Source organism: Podarcis filfolensis (assembly GCF_964270895.1).
Source record: "Podarcis filfolensis genome assembly, chromosome: 10".
Classification (NCBI taxonomy): domain Eukaryota; kingdom Metazoa; phylum Chordata; class Lepidosauria; order Squamata; family Lacertidae; genus Podarcis; species Podarcis filfolensis.
The window spans coordinates 57635573-57658504 of NC_139612.1; the positions used below are offsets into that span (position 1 = coordinate 57635573).

General features: G+C 43.4%; 1 protein-coding gene and 1 long non-coding RNA gene across 7 annotated transcripts in view; one reads left to right on the forward strand and one right to left on the reverse strand.

Annotated features, from left to right (window-relative positions):
• CACNA2D4 (calcium voltage-gated channel auxiliary subunit alpha2delta 4) overlaps positions 1-22932 on the reverse strand; it is a 166854-nt gene that overhangs the window by 73092 nt on the left and 70830 nt on the right. Inside the window, exons 25-26 of the mRNA XM_083572268.1 lie at positions 13059-13186; positions 3894-3971 (exon numbers count right to left, since the gene is read on the reverse strand). Of these exons, the coding sequence (XP_083428394.1) occupies positions 3894-3971; positions 13059-13186 (206 nt within the window). The remainder of the gene's footprint in view (positions 1-3893; positions 3972-13058; positions 13187-22932) is intronic.
• Positions 1-22932, forward strand: part of LOC310742832 — a 96347-nt gene that overhangs the window by 2075 nt on the left and 71340 nt on the right. For 3 of the 6 annotated variants that reach the window (XR_014538708.1, XR_014538709.1, XR_014538712.1), the window contains exons 2-3: positions 13315-13424; positions 22721-22815. This is a non-coding gene — a long non-coding RNA (uncharacterized lncRNA). Of the gene's footprint in view, positions 1-13314; positions 13425-13840; positions 14209-22720; positions 22816-22932 lie in introns of those variants that run through there. The other 3 variants (XR_014538710.1, XR_014538713.1, XR_014538711.1) reach the window with 3 other exon arrangements.

Below are 22932 nucleotides of genomic sequence, written 5' to 3' on the forward strand. Positions count from 1 at the left end.
CTCTTGGAAGAAACTGATTATCTTGACCCATTTCATTTTGGGTTCAGGCTCAGTTTGGGACAGAATCTGTCTTGGTCACCCTGATAGGGGTCTTTATTCAGGAGAGGGACAGAGGGGAAGTGTGACCCTGTTGCTTTTTCTTGATCTCTCAGATGTTTTTGATACTATTGAGCACAATATTCTCCTGGGTAGCTGCACCGGGTTCTGCCTAACATGGGGGGAGCCGTATGTGTGGTGGTTACCCAGATCTATGCCCTCAAACATGCCAGGAGCCCAGTATGTTCACAATTCCACCAAGAATTCATAGTTGTGTCAACTTATGCTACTGAAGTGGGCTCCCTTCACAGAGGAACTATGCACACACATGTGTACACACATTTCAATAGGGTTGGAGCCATGCATGAGTTAATACCAGTGAAAAGAAGGAGAGGAAATTAAAAGTGAAAAGTTGAAAGCCTAGCACATGACTCTTCCTCTATCACATCTGTGAATCCTGGAGCGTGAGAGTAATTGTCTGAAATGAGTCAGACCAAAGGCACAAGGAAACAGTTGCTATAGCAACCCCCCTCGCTGCTCTAATTCTGCGTAGAATTAAAACGTTATCAAATGATTTAGGAGAAAAGGGGGGCAGCTCAAAATCTATGGGCACCCCTCTCAAAATGCCCTGCGGTGTTGTGAGCCTCCTCTAGGACAAAGCCACGGGCTCTTTTCCCTTCAAGCACAACAGCAGAAGTAATGCAAAGACAAACCAGTAAGGAGAGCATTGGATAGATAACTCTGAGCTCGATAGCGTCAGCTGTATGAGAGATTAAACCAACTCCTCGGCTGCAATTTCAAATCTGGAATGGGATTCAAGCCAGCAGATTGGAGATGTGGAATATTTCCTTGGGAAATCCACAAGTATCAGCAAGGCATTTCCAGTAAAACTCTCACACTGGCACAACCCCATCCCAGGTGAGCTCAAAGCACAGGAATGAGGCACAGCATAGAAACTCTAAAACAGCATATTCCTCCTTTAATGAACTCCTACTTAGGCTTTTCCCTATATGGTGGGATAAACAAACCAACATAATGTGTTTGTGTTTAACTTTGTGTTTAAAAGGAAATTATTGTGAAACTTCTAATACAGCTTTCTGTATAAATATCTGTGCTTAAGCTTGAACTACCACAGCTACCTACAATGCCTCCACGTCTACTTTCCCAACAGTTAACTTAAATGGAGAGAACAGAAACGGTAAAGCCAAAAGGCTGCTCAGCACCTGGTCTTTGCTGGAATTCAGCCCTGTTGTCGTGTATTTGCAGTTAGTTAACCTAACTATCCCACAAGGCTATGTCTGCACGAATGGCTCCCAATGGAGAATGTAGTGAGAAGAAGGGTTGCAACAAGCTCTTTAAATTGGGACCAGTGGATTTTCTGCACTTGTGCCAAATGCACAGAACCTGCACAATGGCTTGTGAATATGAAGCAGGCCTTCTGACTTTTTCTTCCGTTCTGTACCTCTTTGTGCTGTGTCACAAGCTACTTTGAAACATTGTCAGGTACTGTGCAAGGGAAAATAAGTCAGAAACTCCTCTGTGTGCATGTAGCTCACGAGACTGATGGTTGTCTTCAACTTATTGAGTGATTAAAAAAGACCCTTTGATGCAAACAGAGAGGTGGTTTGGGGAAGAGCAAAATACAGTGCCTTAGAACTCCTTTGTACTGGGAAGGGCAGATCCATCTATGAAGTACTTTGGAGTTTTAAGCCATGGCATGCAGATCATGGTCCTATACGAAGCAGCAACCAAAATCAACTATTTAAAGCACACGGACACATACACAAACTGGAGTTTGTTCATGTTTGGAATTATGATTAGATTCCAAGCAAATAACTCACTTGAGGAGAAGGTCACACAATAAGAGAGACATCATATATACACAGACCAGGGAGACAGCAGAACTCCCGCACAGATTCCAGCAGTTTCACTGGGACTTTAAATCTGTCAACAGCTGCAATGTAACTACAGCAGTTTCTCCCTAGTGAAGCATAATGCCTCAGGTTATTGACTCACATGAGAGAACAGTCAGTAACGTTATCTAGAGTGGGGTTAGGAATTCCTCATATTATACAGATTTATGTTTGTCATATGTAGAGAGCTGATTTAGCCAGCGAGAGACTCTATAGACTTATACCTCTGGAGACAAAATAGCCCCAATTAAACCATAATTAATAATTATGTCTTAGTTAATGTTTGCTCAGTGATCAAAAGCTGTTAGGTACATTACAGTAGCAAATAGGCTTCCTAATTCACTGAGAAAGATATGGTTTAGACTGCAGAAGCTCCCTTCATGTGGTTTCCACCTAAAAATGGCCACAGCCTAAACTGAGCTAGCAGTACAGAAAAACACTCAGTATTCAGGGACATACACAGAGGCAAAGATGACATATTTGTCTTTTATATTCTGTCCAGAACATAACCAGAAGCAAATATTTTGCTGCTTATTGCTAATAAAAAATTGATATTTAATGCTCTGCCCCTTCTTGACCACCCTGATCCTTAAGCTTCTATATCTGGTTCTAGCCCACTTTTTACATGGTCCTAAGCAAAGTGTAAGATTTCTCCAGAGGTCTCTGTTCACATCCTTTGGCTTCCTTATTCCCTCAACTCCATGCTTCAGTTCTTACAAAGAAATGCATCTAAGGCTGCATTAGTATCATGAGTTCACATATGCTCATAATGCAACTCCCTTCTTTGAATGCTACAAATACAAAACAAACCAGCAAAACATATGACCGATTGTTCATTTGACTTTTAGCAATTTTCTGAAATGTCACTATTAGCCAATACCTTTTCCTCCAGCCACCTCGCAGCACTCACTCTCCATTCTCTCCAAAACACCTGTCTCTCCACACAATTCTCTCCTGAACTCACCACTCACTGCTACCCTTACAAAACCTCAGACATCAGTTAAACCACTTCAAGGACATGAAGAAGTTACATGAATGCCCCCAAACTACACATTGTACATCCTTAAAAGACTAAGCCATCACAGATTCACAAGCATTGAGAGCTTTTAACATGACTAAGCTGAACAGTCTTAGGTTTCAATTTTTGTTCTGAAAATTGCCCATTTGATAAGGTGTAGAGATCATTCATGGAAAACCCAATTGCCATTTGTTCAGATTGAGTGGTAAACAGTGGGTTTTCCAAGGGAAAGCAGAGAGCCTATCTACCTACTTACCTACCTAGTGCTATTTTTCTAGAAAAATAGGTGCCAGAACTCACCATGAACACCTCCCTTGTTGTCTTACAATGGCAATGGAGCCCACCTGAGAGGTGCCAGACCTGAGTTCCAGAGAGTTCCAGCTGAAAAAAACCCCTGATTCATTCTATCTATCTATCTATCTATCTATCTATCTATCTATCTATCTACACACTGCTTGAATACAGACCTAAAATTCTCAGACCTGTGCCTAGAAAGCGTGACATGAAAGGAAGTGTGGGTGAGCCCGGAACCTTTAACTGAAAAAGCAAACAGGTGAGGCTTTAGAGGCTGCTTCCCAGTCCTTCTGCCACAGAATTGTACAGCTTCCCCAGGTATGCCCCTTTAGGGCATTTGCAGGAACTCTATAGTCCTGAAAATTATCAGACTTTTTTGGTGAGTGGGCATGTGCAGAAAAAGTGGCAAGAAACAGATATGATGTTTTGCCAAACACAAAAATGACAATAACTCTATACATGTGACTTTGTCTAAGGCCTAGTTTTAAATAGACGGATTTCAGACAATAAATTCTGTGACAAGTGATGGGTCACCTACCAGTTTGCAAAAGAGACAATTTCATACTAAATGAAGTGTTTCCCTATCCTTAACCTCAACCCTATGCCTCAAGTGTATTGAAACAAGTTCCTACCTGCAGCAATTGCCGTCTTCCCACCTACAGTCACAGCCACAGAAGTGCTCACAGTTACCGCCTCAGGCAGACCTCCTTCTGTCAAGACATAAATGAAGCAAATTTAGTACCTGACCCTGTATCCCTAAGGAAGAGGGTCTCAGAACTGACACTCACAAATCAAGCACAAAACTGCAGTACAGAGAAGGCTGAGGTTTAATTTACACAAACAGCACAAACCTGTGTCAAGACTCCAGGCTGCAGGTGGAGATTCACCTGAGTGATTGCTCCTTCAAAGATTAAAAAGTCCCTACACATGTCTAAGATGTCACAGAGACATCTCCATAATGTGTGTGTGTGTTTATTAACTCAAAATACTTATAGGCTGACTTTCCAGGCAACGGTGGCTTGCAACAATAAAAATGGCAAAATATCGACAGTACAACCATAAAGCCATCAGATCCGTCCCAAGAAAACAGCCAATAAAAATACTGAACCAGCAAATTAAAACACTTTCCACAGCAATAAAAAAATAAATTAATCCAGGTGTAGAAATGTTTTTCATGAGGAAGCATTCATTCATGTTTGCCCATCCTTGTAATCTGAAATGGTACAGCCGAGATACAGCTTTAACACTCTAGCCGCTGTTTGTCTGAACTGAGTCTCTTAAAATCCTCAGAAGCTGCTCTGTGCATTACTGATCAAGAAATAACAAGACCTCGTCACCCTTAATTAGCATAACAGGATTGCTTAGTTTTCAAAAATAGGGAGCTACAATCATATCTGAATTTTTCAAACCAATAAAGATTCCAAACAGCATGTTAAAGAAGGATGTGAAGAACTGGGAATGTGCTCCCATTCAGAAAGTAGCATAGAGAAGATTCTCTGTGATAGCAACTAAAACATCTGTTTCCACATTTATATACAGTGAACTGTCAAATTGCGTATGGAAGTTTATAAGCAAAAGGCATCATGAATCGCTTGATATATTCATCCTATTTCCTGCTATGGGACCCCAAATATCCTCAGCAGGAAACTATGGACAGTGTGAACTATGTTCCTAATGAAATTTCACAGTCATAAATACCACAGGCTTTAGCGGAGAGGGATGTCTATAGGCCCAAGTGGTTGCTAGGGACAACCATGGAATGTTCATTCAAGTGGCTGCCGCTCCTAGCAAATGCAGTTAAGGCCTGTAGACTTCTGGTAGTAGCAGGTACATTTCTATGATATGCATGACCCATGAGCAGCCCTGCCACCAAATGATTCCATGTGAATGTCTTGCCTTGTTACAAAAAAGGACTGCTGCAATTGTGGCATGTGGCATACATGTGGTATGCATGCAGTGTGGCATACATGTGGTATGCATGCAGTGTGGTATGCATGCAGTGCATACATGTGGTATGCATACATGTGGTATGCATGCAGTTCTGATTCACTCACACTACTTCCTACAGGCAAATACAAGCAAGCTGGAGGTTGTTCACATTGACGTATTACCCTGGCAGGGCTACATGCATGAGCTAACCCAGTAAGACAACTTAAAATGCTCCATAGTTTCTCCTGTCACACTGACAAAATGTTAATTAGTCAAGATTTCAGTCCATTTATTCAGTGGTTAGATTAATTCAGCCTGGAATAAAAATATTAGTTAATATTCAGTTTATCAACAGAGCGTCAGGTGTTTTTGATATTTGAAATATGTGTGACCTACCAAAGGAGCAGATAGGATTAACTGGCCCTGTAAGGGGTGATGGCTGAATTCTAAAAGAACTGTTTTAACAGCCCTAAAGGTCATTTAATATTGGATTAATCCAATATTTTAAAGGAATTTATGGTCTCTCATTTGGGACAGGTGTTGCACAGCCACTTTTATCACAAAAGAAGACTACCACACCAGTGAAATACTGGTACCCCAGAAGGTAATCACCGCGTTGTTGCATGCCACCACAATCCCTGAGCATTGTGAAATTGCAGGAGTTCCAGGTGTTTACCCAGGGTTCAGTTTCCTCAGAATGAGAGTCAGTGGAGACCGTGGTATCTTTAGGATTTATTATTTATTTACACATATATACAACTTGAGCCTACACTGGAGAGGCTCACAGCATTAACATCAAGCATGTCTCTTCTTCACAGGCTTCAGCCTGCAGCCTGCTTATTGCTCAGCTCTCACACACCCCTCTGACCATTGTCCTTCCAACCAACTGCCAGGTGAAGTAGAGGGGCTCATCCATTTGTTCTCTGGCACAGAGCCACTTCATTTGTTACCTTAATGGCCCATACTTAAGGGGCCATCACCTTGCCAAAAAGCTGGCCTAGCTATTCCAGCAATTGATTCCTTGCTGGATCCAAGAATTAGAAGGGGACTCAGGCATAAAGTCTAACCCCCTGTGCCCCAAAATCACAATAGTAGATTAGAACCTATTCTCTCAAAGAACAGATAGAGTGGACAACCTAATACTAGACAGTACTGTTTCACATGGTGTCTTCACATGCTTGAACACACCTCAGTACATAAACATTCCCTACACATAGATAACTATTTGGTAAAAAGTTAGGATGGAACTCCTCTCTCTGACATCTAGCTTGAAGTGCATTCAATTATGCCAGGCCCCACCTGCAGTCTGAAGTGCTACAGTCATGAAACAGGTTCACTTCCTCATCTGCTTTTTGAGAGAACTAGGCTTGTGAATCAAGTGTAGGCAAACTTGTTTACATTTCTTTGTGCTTTACAACTGTTCCATTTTCTGTGTTAACAGGGACATTCTGAAGGTCAGGATTTCTGGTCACATCACACACAAACACATGTTTTTATTCCTTCACAGTATATTGCCTTACGGAATATTCTGCCCCAACATAAGGGTTTTCCTTTCTCTTCCCCCACAGTTCCAGAACTTGTCATTTGCTTTTTATTCTTGGCTCCATCACCAGTGCCCAATGTGTCCTGAACATGACTTTGCAGCTTCATTCATTTTTAGCCTCAAGTCTTTGTGCAGATTGAAACAAACAACAAAAAACCTACAACAGCCCTGAAATTAAGTTGATTTGTGGAAGGGCATTGCACAGACCTAAGGGAGCACTTGTTCAATTCAAGGACTCTCCTTCTGGATAGCATTCATATGCCTCAACCATTATCCTTGTGGCATTCAAAAATCCTCTCTCTCACACTCATACACTTCTGTGTGTTTTGGGGACAGACAAAGGACACCAAAACCCTCCAGCAGAACGCCACGTGACTTCCTGCAGTGTTATACGTATAGATACAGCACAAACCCTAAGGAAATGAGAGCTTTTAGTTCACTTGCTGGACACAGCACTAATTCCAACTTCTGACCTTACCTTTTGCATGTTACAGCTCCGGGGGGAAATAATCTAATAAGAATAGCATGACATTCTCCCTCCCCACAGGCATATGCATTCTAATATCATGTTCATTACCACATGGAGCAGGAGACAAATGTACTCCTGCAACCTCAAAAACCAGCTTGTCCCTGAAACACAGTCTGGAAAGAGATTGAAGTGGTTTGAAGGAGTCCACAGATGTCTATGTGACATCTGAAGGCAGCCCTGTTTTGGGAAGCTTTTAATCCCCCCCCCCGGGTATTTTTGTTGGAAGCCACCCAAAGTGGCTGGGGCAACCCAGTCAGATGGGCGGGATATAAGAAATAAATTATTAGTAGCATTAGCATTAGTATTATTAGTGTTCATACATGTTTCTTTCATCCTAATGCAAATTCTAGTCAAGCATGTCCGGCAGCTTAAACTGAAAAAACATAAAAAGCCTTGCAAAATTTGTTTACTGAGGTGAAATTCGGATATGCTACACACCCGCTTCTACCCACAACTTCCTCTTGCTTCTCATCAACCCACTCCCACATGGGTTTAATTTCTACATCTAGTTATTAACATTAAAAGGTGTCCTATGCACTTATTTCCAAATCATCTGGGGAGGCATTTGCATAAATTGGTCTTTGTATAGGGTTGGGAGATCCTGTGGTCAATATTATGAAATGGGCCCAGAGACTAGTCATACCTACACTGATTTTAAGTTCTGCTAAGGAATGAGTGTGTGAGAGAGATTTTGGACAGCCCCAAATATCTGTCACCCAAGGTCAAAGCACACCTGCATGAGTTCATTAAACATTTGGTTTTTGTATAAAGTAGGGTCTGTACTGTATCACTAAATGGAGCACATAGTGAAACCCCATCTCCCACCCCACCTTACTTACTAACTGTAACTTAGGGTGGGGAACCTATTTCAGCCTGAGGGCCACATGCCTTTGTGGACAACATTCTGAGGGCTACACGCCAGTGGTGGGCAAGGGTAAGAGGCAAAAGAGCTAGGAGAAACCAATGTAAATTTTATGTCTGCAATGTAAGTTAATTTCAATACACACTCACACACCTTTCTGTATCCTCCATCCGGACAGGCCAGAGACATTATAAGGATTCAAGGGCACATTCCAGACAGGCAAAAAGACAGGGGGCAATGAAAGGTGCAGCCTAGGAAGAGGGGGTTCAAACAAGAGCCAGACGGAGATGTCACAAGGATTGCATGTGCCTCAGGTCTGAGGTTCCCCACCCCTGTCCTAACTTACCTCAGAAGCGAGCCAGCTGATGAAAAGTGTTCAATTAGCAAAGTATGGGGAAGTGGGCAGATTTTGTTCCCCTTCCCCATTATATTCAGCTTTATAATGAAACCAGCAAGCAAATAAATATAGCTGGTTTGTCCCTCAATTCCACTACAGAAAATGTGAGCAGAGCCTCTGTCGTTTATTGCCATTTCAAGGAAATCAAAGCTGTTACCCTGAAGTACTTTTTCTGTGGCAAAGTTTAAGCTAAAAACTAATTAGGTTTGAGGTAGCAGCAATGCTGAAAACAGATACCAGGTGCTGTGGGGATTTAACTACACTATGGCATCACCTAAGATCTTATAAGGGCTTTGAGAATGTCAGGTAGTAAGAAAACATGAGGTCAGCAACTGCTAAAGCAGGGGGTAAAGAACCTATGTTGGACTTCAACTCCCATAAGCCCCAGGCAACATAACCAATAGTCAGGGATGATGGGAGTTGTGGTCTAGCAACATCTTGAGGCCCACAGTTTAGCCACTTTAAAGGCGCAAGAGCCACAAAAGCCAAAGCAAGGCTTCTGGTGGCCAGATAATAAGGCTTCCTGGAAAGAGTGGAGTAAAGGTAAGTGTGGATAAGTCCTTAGGGAAGGGAACAGATGAAACTGCAGAGATAAAAGGCATAGAAGTTGAAGGAAAAATAGAGAGAGGAGGCCCAAGTGCAAACATTGTTCATGAGGAAACCTTCATTTCCAGGTCCTGGTCCCTTGCAAAAGAGCTACCCAAAATAACACATTAGAACAAGGGAACATTAATTTTTGGAGGTGTTTGTATCATGGAGTGTGTGGTGGGAAGAAAAGTGCCTCCTCCCATTCTGGTTATATATTCCTTCTCTTAAAGCATAGCTGGGGTAAACAGAATTGGCAAATGTTTGATTTAAAAATTACCAGTCTGGAAATGCTAGCGAAAGAGCCAGGCTAGGACTTGCAACACATAGAGTGAAAGCTGGCAATATTAGTATGCCCATTATACAACATTAATACAGCTAATCAGTGGAACCTGATTATGATCAGGGGCTAGAAGAGCCTGACAGATCAAGGGTGGAGCCTGAGAGGAACTGGGCTGGGTCAACAGGAAATAATATTTAAAAAACAAGGAAACAAGCAAACCTTTGTCTAGCCTGCTATTGTTTATTAGTATTTCTGCCCCAAGGTTTCCAGAGCAGAGCTTTACTAATTGCAGCAGTTCTATAAAGGATAGCTGACAGATCTAGGAAGCGCAAAGGGGAAAACAAGGAAGGAGGGAAGGGCTGAGCTTCTTTATCTCCATTCCACTCACCACCACATTCACATCCTGGTTCATATTCTTTTTCCCAGTCTTGTTTTCTTTGCTCAACTGCTGTCTTCTCTACCCACCCACCCTCCCACTACAATGCCAAAAAAAGCTTTGCAGCTAAAGCATTGTGCATTGTGATGACAGTGCCTGAATGCAGAAGAGGGTTGAGCAAAAGTACATAGTGGTTTCCAGACCACATAGATTCCCCCCCATTCTTTTGTGGTAGTTGTCATTGCTGTTCATTGACATCATCTATTCCTCCCCGCCCTCCACAGAAGTGATTCCATGAGAACACTTTCTGAAACTTTACTTTGCACTGAAACAGTGAACCCTGAAGTCAGAAAAAGCATTGGATGATGAATATGCCCCTCCAACTACAGGTGTTTTCATTCAGTGATAACCAGACCCGGAAGGAGAAAGGGAAGAGGAGAGGCTTTCTACTGGCAACTTCCCATGTATAACCTTGGAGCAAACACATGTCAAATCGTTAACTGATTGATACACTGGAATGTGTAGTTCCTCTTCACAAAGCTGAGAGTCCCCCCTTGTATCCTTCCATTACCTTAGTGTAATTTTGACTCACCTGCTGTGTGATTAATGAAAGCATATGGCACAAATTTCCCTCAGAGCTCTTCTGCACTGGGCTAATTTTGGCTGCCTTAAAGTACCCTTCTGTATGTCATTTTTCATGGTGAGCAAATCCTGCATCACTACACCGCTGCGGCAAAAGGGTGAGATTTGATGATGACCAACACAGCCTTCATTTAGCAAGTGAGATGAAATGTACACCACCCAGCTTGTGAGCAAAATAATGAAAGCCCCATTCTCATCAAAACAAAGTAATAACCTCATCTCATCTCTGCAACATGCTGACAGCTATTCAAATTATTGCAATGATTAATAGGTCTGACCACCTGTCTGACATGCATACAAGTGTTCTCATGGGGGTAGGATAGTGCTGACTGGCCCCACCTTTTTGGTGTCCAACCTTCATGAGTTCCAAGGGTCTCTCTGCTCTGAGGCCTCAGTATATATAACAGAACATTCATCAACATCCTAAGCACAATCTGCTCTTCCTTGTTTTTGTTGCAGGTTGCACTGTTGAAACCTACAAATGTAGATCCCTGTGCTGGCAGGACATTAGAATATATGGAGGTTAAGGGGCAGCAACATGTCAGTCTCCCATCAACAAGACAGTGCTAGAGATGCATGAGCTGCAAAAAGAACTCAATCCTTATGCCAGATTAATGTACACAAAGCACTCCACTGCCGCCACCTTCCCTGCCCATCCCTGGACCCATAAACTTTACAGGAGAAGTGGGGTGGAAACTGATGTGAACATTGTCATTTGCCCATGAGGGGTGTCTGGAAGCGTAGTTCTAGTCCAGGCACCCCCAAACTCTGCCCTCCAGATGTTTTGGGACTACAATTCCCATCATCCCTGACCACTAGCCCTGTTAGCTAGGGATGATGGGAGTTGTAGTCCCAAAACATCTGGAGGGCTGAGTTTGGGGATGCCTGTTCTACTCCATTGTCTGTGTGACAAATGGATGCTTGGAGTGTCCATGCTACCACCTCTGCCACTGTTGCCTGTCCTTCCACCCAGGTAAGGTTTGTGTTGGGCTTGGGCAGGAAAAGATGGCCAGTGCTGGAGGAGGAGAAGGGTGTTTGAAGGTTGGGTCATGCAGTCCTTATTCATAATCTGTTAGTGGGCGACATCAAGCGGGGCCTCACCCTGCCTGACCTACTTATGAGGAAGCAACAAAGGTGTTCACTTTTGTAAACATCCTTATTCAAGTCCACACAACATCCACTGTTTGCACAAGGCTATAAATCCTTCACAAATACCTAAACTCCAGCTTTGCCTTTAAGTTATCCTCTCTTGCCCCTCTCTTTGCGATGCCTTCAATTGTCCCAAGACAGTAGCATCCTGAAGGCATTCAAATAATAAACAAAGGGGGGGGGGACTTTATGCAGTCCTGTCAGGAGCCACCTATGCTCCTGCACCTTGAGCCTGACAAGAATGGAAGCACAAGGAGGCAACACACTCTGAAAGACAGACCTTGGTGCTCGTACGTTTTGGCTCCCAAACACCAAAAACCTTGAGGTTTTCGAACATTTTTCAGAAGCCAGACGTCTGACAGGGCTTCCGCTTGAGTGCAGGAAGCTACTGCAGCCAATTGGAAGCCACACCTTGGTTTTCAAACATTTCGGAAGTCGAACGGACTTCCGGAACAAATTCTGTTTGAGAACCAAGGTACGACTGTACCTGCCAAAACGCCATCACCAGAGGCACGGTACCCTTCGGCAGCCAAGGCCACCTCCCTCTTAGTCCTACTCAGTAGGGGGTAAGCACTAACATATGCTCTGGATAAGGGCCCTTCTCAGCTCCAGGCAGAGATGGGGCATGATACTTACTGATGCAATAGCTCTGTGAAGACGTTTCCCTTGCTGAACCCAGTTGAGGCCGCCTTCTTCAGAACCTGCTCCTACTGCTGAGAACCGACTGGACCACTCCCTGGCTTGTCCCATACTCCTTCCTCAGAACCTGAGACTCCTTGCTCTGTCAGTAACTGTTCCTGCTGCTTCCCACACCACTCAGAATTTCATAGCTAGAAGTATCCCTGCATTTGATTTATGCAGATTCCTTTGAAGGTCTGCATAGAGTTAGTGCACTTTTTTTTTCAAACTTTCTGGTTATATGAATTGGACCAAACAGACATATAATTGTATATATATAGGCCCTATGTACGCTTTCAGATAAACATATATGAGTTGGGTGTGGGGCTTACCACTGTGGTACCCATCACAGGTTCAGTATACACCGCTGAAAAGTTTTAAAAAGCCATTGAGACTTTTTTACTCATTCCTTAGCATCATTAACAGAGGGAATAAAAATTTCAGAAAAGATTTGTGGGCTTTTCCTGTGTTTTATGGCCATCTCAGCAGTTATTTTAAAACAACATTTCAAGTTCCAGGTCTTCCAGGTGACCACAAAAAAGAGAGCTAGAACTGAATATTTATATACACTATTAACTTTGGATCCAACCTTGTGTGCTCTAGGAGTAAATCCCATTGGTAACAATGGCCAATTAAAAGATGTTTGAATGGTTACAAAAACAAAAGGACGGTGCCTCCAGTGTGTGCTTGCTGTTTTTCTGTTTGTGGGCTAAAGCGAGGGTTGAAAATATCCTAATTTTCTACTCATTCACTTGAGCTAAGAAGCTGCCTACTGACTGATTTGGCTTCAATTGTATTACAACACATGAATTACGCAGAGTTACCTGAAGGGTCTTCAAAAGGAATGCTATAAATGAAGCTTCCTGGGGGATGCTCAGCTGCTCGGCGGTACCAAAGTGGGAAGTGGTCCATGGTGAAGATGCTCTCCTTATCTTCACGGGTCAAGAACTTCCTGGAAGAAGAAAAGCAAAGCATCTCTTTTTTTCCTCATCTGAAAGGCCTACTATTGTACTTCAGAATGTTCTTCAAAGCATTATGAACATAATTTTTAAAATTTTATCCAGTTCTCATCTTCCACAGCCCATTAAACTGCATCAAATGCAGCTGTTTTTAACCAAATAAAAACCAGCAGGCCAGCAGCACAAGCGAGAAGACTGGCAGAGCAAGCAAGCAAGCAAGCAAGAGGACAGGTAGGTGACGCAAGTGGGCCTTCCTATATCCTCCCTGTCATTGCTGCCACCACCACCACCCACCTGCCAGCTTCCTTGTTTGTTTGCATGCATGCACAACAGGGCCAAGGAAGCCCAGGGTCCAAGTGAGTGAGTGGGGTTGAGAGTTGGCAAGGGGATAGGTGGGGTTAGTGAGCAATGCAGACAAGGGCAGCAGCTGTGTGTGTGTGTGTGTGTGTGTGTGTCCTTCCTTTGACAAGTGGGGTCAAACAAATGTTGGCAACAGTGAAGAAAGTGAACCAAACTTCTGTATCAGTCTTCAACAACTCCACATTCCAGGTAGTACTGAAGGAAGACAGAATGTGAATTGTCATGTGCTGTTTCAGAGCCCTTCCTCCTTTAATTTAGTGACAAAATAAATGTTTTTACTCTTACAGTTTTTGGAATCAATGCTACCCACAACCCAATCACCAAGGAAACAGAGAAACCATGCACTTTAGGCAATACACAGGAGTCAAAATGACCCTGCAAAATTCTGTTAAAAGTTATTAGTTACTTGTTATACCTACAGGTGAGCTTAGCCTAGGACCTGTCCTCTTCATTTTGTGCAAGCAATTGAAATTACAAAACATGTCTAATTTAGGCCCATTCATTTTAATTGATAATAGACAAATCACTCACATCCCTTTACATTACCACAAATTGCATTGAGGTCAATAGAATTCTACAGATTTAAAAACCCTTTACAAACTTGAAGGAGGAGAGGGGTTGTTGTTTTTGAAATAAAGCAAAACTATCTATTTCCCCCTCCCCCCCCCTCCACACCCATTCCTATTATTTTGTGCAAAACTCACTGTAATGGCTTTAGGGGTTGCTTGTGCGTAAGTTACCGCCGCTCTGGGCTAGGTTGCCTGGTTAAACCGTTTCTCGCTGGACAGCCATCCACTCCGTGGCTGTTCAGTCGCTGGCAGAATCCATCAGTGGGCGTTTCTTGAACCTTTTCCAGCAAAGAAGTTCTTTGACGCCAAGTCGCCGCCTACTTTCCCTGCGCGGAAGTCTTCTGCGCAGGGTGGGTGTGGGCAGCGGAGGACCTGTGCTCTCCTCACTGGTCTCCTGCGAAGAGTCCTGGAGCCTCCTCTCTGCTTCCCCCATCGGCCCCCCTCTATCCCTGGTGTTGCGCTGATTTTCTTCCCCAGCCGGAGACCTGCCTCTCTCCCTGCTTGGCCCCTCTCCAGCATTGCTGTGGAGCCTCGCCTCCTTCGCTAGTTCCGATGGCAGTTCCCTGACACTCACCAATCCAACCTTTAGGGTCACTGAGACCCCAAGTGCATCTGCCAGTGTTTACAAGCAACCTATACCCCCACTTCAGCAAGTGGCCAGATTTAATGGCAACTTTCAGTCAATATCTTTGCAAAATGTGTTGTTAAAGGTTGCTCTCAACACTTCCAGGACACAGTGTCACTGGCCTCCTTCAAAATAATCAATGTAGTCCTCAGATTTTATTATCTGCTTCAATGCTGAACTACCAATGTGAGAAACAAGGTTGCCTTGTGCACAGCCTGTATAATAAGTTTACCAATACTCTCCCCAATGCTTTGTGCCGTGTGAGAACATAGCAGTGGGCGAATTACTAGCACCTTTCAAACGAAGATTCCCAATGAGACAGTATATGCCTTCCAAACTCACTAACTGGAATATAATTTTGGCTGTGCTGCAATGGGCACAACAGGGTCAGAAGAACTACACCCAGTTTATTCACCCAAGTTTCAGCAATACATGCCTGGTTGGCTCCCTCATCCTTGATCAAACCATGAATGAACATAGTCTTATTATGTACCAACCTGGCATTAAGTAACAGCACCACCTGGTCAGATGGCTTGGCAAGAGAGTAACCAGATAGAGAGAGGGTCATAAGAGGAGATGGCCTGCAAACATCCATATCCTCTTCTTTACATATGACTTGCCCTCTACCCAGTGCTATATCTCCTACTGACCATAATCACAGGGATATAGAACCCTTATTATATTTTCCTCTGTTCTGTCCACTCAAACATCCTGCATGCTTCCATTTTTCTTATTCTGTTGGCTGATCTCCCCACCTCTTTTAATCCTCAAATTGTTTTTAAAATATCCTACATATGGACTCTAATTCATAGGGTTAGCTGACGACTCTGTTCAGTGGAGCCACTTCCCTACAAAACTTTACATATGGTAAGAGGCCCATTGCTGTCCTCTCCCTTTAGCCGTTCCTTGGGTCCATTCGACTAACATGAGGCATGATATTGCAGATGATGAACTGAAACAGTGATTTCCACTCTCACGGTTTAGTCTCTTAAGGGTAATGGACCCAGCTCAATGGTAGAGCATCGGCTCTGCAAGCACAAGGTCCCAGGTTCAATCCCTGGCATCTCCAGGTAGATGTGGGAATGTCCCGACTGGAAACACTACCAGTCAGTGTAGTCAGTACTGAGCTAGATGGACCAATCATCTGACTCCGTATAAGGCAGCTTCCTATGTTCCTAATGCATTTGCCCTATGCACAGTTACCTGGGAATAAGCCTCCCTTAAACAACATGTGGTTATTTCTGGGTAAACATGCATAGGATTGCCCTGTTAGCCTTTAATGCTACAGTAGCTCCTATTAATCTTCTGTTGCTGTTTTCACCACACTGCCTCCCCTTCCACCCCCAGAAACAGCATGCCTAATGAGCCACCGCAACTATAACAGCAGCAGCTACAGGGTGAAACCACATCGACGATGTATGTCATGTCTTGCTTTAAAGGACCCTGAAGCATTTTTAAAAAAACCACACCAAACGAACTGTATACTGTACACTGGTACAAGTGTGACTTTATCACCCATTACAGAACCACTGCAGAGAGGGACAGAGCTATTCTTTTACAGCTCACAGCTACACTGTGCAAACACTTTAGGACATATAAATTGTGCCTACCTGGGGAGATTTAGAGAGGGACACGTTAAGCTCTTAGGCAGGTCTTTGGCTGTTTAAAAAGGTTTATTTCCACATTTTCCCCATAAAGAGCCCTCTGCTATTTTAAAAGCACACAAAGCAATCAAGAAAGGAGATCAGAACAAAATGTCCAAAACATTTTGCTTCAGTAAAATGCTGATATGTGAACATATAGCAGAAACTCTTTTATCAAATACTGAGTTGCAAAAGCTGTTGGGTATCCAGGATACTAATGTTTATTATATGCATTGAACTTCCAATTATCTGTACCTCCGGCTGTCTGAGGGTTCCTCCAGATGACCTGTTTATTGAGCATTCATCCTGATTTGCTTGCACAAAGCTTACACAAAGGTTAAACTATGTCCAGTCTTTATTGAACATTTGTTATGATGAGGTCACATGACAATTAACATTCATTTTGAATTCATTCTGATTTGTCTCCACTGTCATTCTATATATTTCCATTAATATTTCATTTATCCCACACACTTTAGTGCATTTTCCTCATTGCAAAAAAGTAATTTTATTAAAAAGTAGATTTGTTGCACCATTGCATCAGAGCACTTTAATTGCACAAACCTAAATCTCTGGTATGCACTTAAATCTCTCTTACAAAATATTGACAGTGATTTGTATGTTTGTAAGCCCTTGAAAAGATAATGACTTGAATGCTAAGCATGTATATTTGAGGACAGTATTCCATATTTAGGACACAATGGAAAAGGTGCTGTCTCTGACAGCCAACCCACCTAGCTTCTGAAAGTAGGGAACCCTGAGAAGGGCTTCAGCTGCAATCAGGAAACAGTATTTCATGGAAGAGGTTACCACATTTTTTAAAAAAAAAAACAGTGGTGATGCCAAAGAATAAACCTGGGACCTTCTGAATGCAAAGTGTGTGTTCTATTACTGAGTTTTGATCTGATACTCGGATCCCAGGCCTTTTAGGAGTACACACACACACACACCAACATTAGATGGCCTACATGGATCATCATCTCAGTTTCAGATGGTGCAATTAACTCAGGCTTGACAAGTACATTGATTATTGCACCAACTTGGGAGTCTTAGAAGAAGAACATGCTTAATAGGACAAAACTAATAGTTTCAGTCTTGCAATTCACAGTACCAAGCACCTGATATTTCTTTGAGTGTTACCTGTTTCCAGAACGAACAGAAATCGGACATTAATGATTCTGTAATACTCACTCTGCTTTTCCATGCGGGATCAGATTATACAATGGATCCTTATTAAACATCACATTAGCAAATATCTTACTAGGTAGTATGGTGCACATTAAACTTTGGCCCAAAGGAGGTGGTAGTATCAAGAGTGCCTCCCTGTGACTCACGTGCAACGTATTTTAAAGATAAAATTGCTTACATCTGCTTGGCCCTTGACTCGACTATTAGATGAGTCCCAAGAGGAGTCCAAAACACTGTCCAGTCCTGTGTTGGATGAGTTAATAAGGCTGTGGACAAAGTGCTTGGTTTGGTGTGGGACACCACCTATATTCTTGCCCCTCATGGAGAATAAAAAGTAAGAGGAAGGGACAACTGGCTGGGCTAGGGAGGTGATTACTGCCGCCTTGAGAAAGTGGTCCCTGCCTGCTAAAAGGAAGCAGTGGTAGGTCTTAGGAAACCCTTCCTGGATTCAGAAAACCTAAGTAATTACTACCAGACAGTAATTTCCTCTTCTTGGGCAAGGTCCTTGAGTGGCTGCAGGACAGAACCAGGCTCTCTTGGATGACCTGCATGGCCTCTGTAGGGAGAGACAGGGAGAGTGTGTCCCCATTAATTCTCTTTGAATTCTCAGAAGCTTTTGATACCATAGACCATGGTATTCTTCTGGAGCAGCTGACTGAGTTCAGAGTGGGCAGCTCTACCTGCGATGGTTCCAGTCCTACTTGGATGATTATTTTCAGAGGGTGGTGTTGGGGGAATATTGTTTGGTCCCGTGCAGCCTTTAGTGCAGAGTTCACCAAGGTTCAAGGTTCACTTCTATATGAAACCACTGACTGGGATTATCCAGAATTTTGCAGTATGATAGCTATTTCTGTCCGAGGACCATCAACAGAACAAATTTCCCTAATCCAAAAAACCAAACCAGCATGTAGGCAGTTGTACACACTGGGATGCAATGTGGTGCAGGGCAGGCTGAATTTTGGCTAGAGTCTGCTGCATATAGGATACACAGGGGATGCACATGAGTTTCCACATTATTAGATGTGGTCCATTGTTCTCTGCCTACTGCTGGTGCAGTAATTCTTATTTCTGCATTTAGATTGTGCCCATCCAGCAACAGCCCAAGCAAGCGGATTAGACTGAAAGTAAAGCTTTTTTGTAAAATAGTAAACCTAGCAAAAATAAAATAAAACCAACCACTGCATATATCTCATGTGGTACTAGACCTCAGTCTACCAGAATCTAAGCCCCTTGGGCTGAAAGTCCAAATTGTAATACTTTTGCCCCACCAGATGGAGCTGTTGTCCACACCAAAACAGCCGGGTTGTTCACGTGCAATGTGTAAAGGGTAAGAATGCAGACAAGATGATTAGTTGTTTTTCAGTTCAACAGGGCTGAATTGGAGTTAAGCCTGACACACAGAGACAAAACCAAAGCATGGAGGTTGCATCAAGTGCTGCTTTGCAGAGCATGCTCCACTGTACAAGACGTTTGTAAATTCTTGCAGTGTAGATGTATAGATTTTTCGCAGCACCATTGGTAACCATTGCCCAAAAGCAAGCCATTGAAATGGGAGCAGTGGAAACTCCTTGTATCCACCTGGCAAATACATAAATGCAAACAGATTGCCACAATGGAGTACTCTCCATGCAGTTGCATTCTGAGTGGCAAGCACACTGCTTATTCAGGTTCCATTCATCTACACATATACATGCCCTAGAGAGATAACAACATAATTAATCACCCTGCTAGATCAGACCAATAGCCCATCTAGACCAGCTTCCTGCTCTCATAGTGGCCTAACAGATGCCTAGAAGCAGGACCTTAGTGTAACAGCACTTGCCTCCTGTGGGTTCCAGGAATTGGTTTTCAGAAGCATACTGCCATGGACCATGCAGGCAGAGCATAGCCCTCCTGGCTAATTGCCATTTATAGCCTTATCCTCCATGAATATGTCTAAATAAAGTCTAACCCTCATTTCAAGCCATCCACGTTGCTGGCCATCACTGCCCACCTCCAGTGGGATTGAATTCTATAGGTTAACTATGTGCTGTGTCTTCCTACATTCAGCTTCAATGGATGGCTTTGAGTTCTAGTGTTATGAGAGGGAGAAAAATTGTTCTCTGTCCACTTTCTCTGAAACATGCATAATTTTATATGCTTCTATCATGTTGCCTCTTACTCGCCTTTTCACTAAACTAAAAAGTCCCAAGTGTTGTAATTTTTGCTCATAGAGATGTGCACTGCTGCCATACATGTGCCTCCTGAGCAGGTTCTTTCTTCTGATTTTTTAAAAAAACGTATCAGGATATTGAGCAAGGCCACTAAATTCCATGTGCATAAATTTAGAAGAATAAAGGCACTGCAAAGAGGGACACCTCCTATCCCAGCCAGGATGTCTGGTCATTTCATGTGAGAGCAGCTGTAGCAATATCTGTTACCCGAGGCATCCGGTTACTAACAACTGCACCATGCATGTACTAACAGATATTGCCACAAGCAAGTGGAAGGGATCTGGTTATGAGAGTATCATAGCAGCAGCAGGTGTCTCATGTTAGCTCAGGAAGGTAGTGTTACTCCAGACAATGGATGTAGCAAGAACACACTGAGAGGCTACACTGTGCATCCTTTCACTAAGGGAACAAGGCTAGCGATTTGAACCAACAGGTTGCCAATTATTTCCTTGTGGCCTTTGGCAAAACATCATTTGGGGGGGGGGGAGACTGATGCTGAAAATAAAGCATGCCTGGAAGACACGCTCTTGGACACAAAGACTCAGTTTCCCTTGTTCTCAGATTCAAGTGCTCCCACGGTCCCTATTCACCAGGTATAATACCTATTTTCTGCTGCCAAATCACTGCCCTTGTTTGCCCTGTGTTGCCTTTCAGAGTGGCCTTTAAAAGTATTGTTAGCGGGCAGCATTGCAATTCTTCAAGCGTTAGCATCTTTCCCAGTGTATCTAGATGTGGCAACAGAGGCATCTTGACTCTAACCACGCCTGCATGTAAATGAGCACAGACAGCAATGTGTCTTGTAAACTACAGGGTGTCGAGGACAACTGTATTTTTGAACTGTTAAGCAGGATAGGTTGCAGGAAAAGGAAAATCCAGGTTCACATCCCTCTCCAGCTATGAAACTATGAAATGGGTAGCCCTGGACCAGTCACCATATTATAATAGTGTTAGCTGGGATCTTGGAGGCCATGTACCCCAAACCCCTGCTCTGTGCAGGTTCTGAAATGGAAGATGCAAGTCAGAGCCAGCCACCTATAAGGCAACAACCTAGGGCAGCAGGATCCACAGGGGTCTCCAAGGAACGCATCACCTGCACTGCAGCAGCAGTAGCAACAATAGCTGCAGCACAATCCTTGGAGGCCAGATCTGATGCCTCCTCAGCAGCACTCCCACACCACCTCTACAGTGGCCTCTCGGCGAATAGGAGGCTCTGCTGGTCTCCTCCCACCCCTAGGAAGGAAACCTTGGGGATGTCCTCTGGGTCTTCGGGGTTCTGCACCCACTTAGTATAATTCAGAGCAGACCCCTTTTCCTCCCACGACTGCCTTTGATTCCCACTTCAAAAGTCTGCTAATGTTGATTTACTTCCCCCCTTGTTCCAGGTGTAGATCTTCACTCACCCCTTTTTCCCTGGCCAAGGTGTGTGTGCCATTTTGAGGTTCCTCTCAGGTGCCAAAATGTCTTAGGCCAGCCCTGATGCAAGTACACGGACACTGACAGATGGCCAGTCAACCTCTGCTTAAACACCCCCAGTGAAGGACAGTCCACTGCTACATGACACAATTTGTTCCAAAGTCATATAGGGGTTTATCTTGCTTCCCTGCAATTTCCAGCATCTACCTATCAGTTCTAGTCCTGGCCTCTGAAGCAACAGAGAACAAGCCTGCTCCATCTTCCACATGACAGTCCTTCAGATATTTGAAGAGAGTATCTATCCTGTCTCCCCTAATTCTTCCACGCTCTGGGCTAAACAGGACACAGTACACCAAACTATCGGCCTGACCATCTACTAAACTGGACACAGTACACCAGACTATCAGTGCATCTCCCTTCACAGAGGTTTACACTTTACAGCTAACTTTACAGGGTTATTTCTAGGGTAAATTACGGAACAACCTCTTACGCTGCCCAGGATAGTAGGATAGAAATATAACAACAACAGGCAAGTATCTCTTCCACACCCACCCATATATCTGCTACTGCAGACTAAATAAAGACAGAAGTAGAAGGAACACCTTCAACAATGTGAAAAGGCCTTCAAGCACTGACCTTTGGAGGGCAAAGCGGGATGTTACACATATACAGAGTGTCTTTATTTTTGTCTGTGAGATGACAGAAGGTATGCAGCTGTGTAGAGCGAAGATTAACATATAAAGTGCTGCTCTGAACAGAGGTACACTCATCCTGGCGCTCTGAAATGGCTATGCTAACATAGCCTTGGCTTTGGATTGAGGGAGGAGCCACAAGTGTGGCTCTCATTTGTTCTCATTCCTCGCATTAGGGGGACCCACCTGTCTGGTGTTTTATTGTGGGTGTATTCTGCAACAATAGTGCATTAGTGCTGGATTTATTCTGCTTTCTTTTAATTGAGGGGCTATAGAACAACAAAAGTGGGACAAAAACTCCCCAGAACATTTGTGGTTTGAAAAGTTATGAGGTTTCAGCAGGATGTTACAGGATATGCACTGACTGGGAATGAAGCAGTATTGACCGCCCCAAAACAATTGAAACTTCAAACAGTATTAAAAGTGGAATTGTGTATGACTGCACTGATAGCAACATCAGCACAAATAAACATGAATATGCAATAAAAAGAACATCTAGAGTAGCCCTAGGTAGGGATGTGAAAGCCCAACCACTGGTTGGATCAAGATAAGTGTGTTTGTCAGCCCACACAATTTCCTGCGCACTACAGAGGGGGATGAGAAGGAGTCCTAATGTTTGAAACAGGCTCTGGGGCCAAGCAATAGTCAGCCCTGAATCAAAATGAAGCCTGACATTTGGGGGACATTTACACATTTCAAAAGTGATCTCAGATTAGTCTGAAGGGGAAGGCAAGGATTCCTGAGACTGGTTTTGTAATAAGTAAAATCAACAAACACGCAGCAAAGTAGTGACTGGGTTTTAGGTTGGCTCCTAATTTTTCCAGGGAGACCGCAACCATCTGCTGCTAGACTCTCTAGATCAATGTACATCATGTTTGCTGGTTTTATGCATCCTGAAATCAACCCCAAAAGCCATGTGGTAAGTCAATATAAGGAAACTTTTATCAGTTTGTAAATTGATATCCTTTGGAGTTCAATATTTGCAAAAGATTAAGTAGCAGGGTTTGACAATGACAGGAGGAGTTGTTGAGAGGAA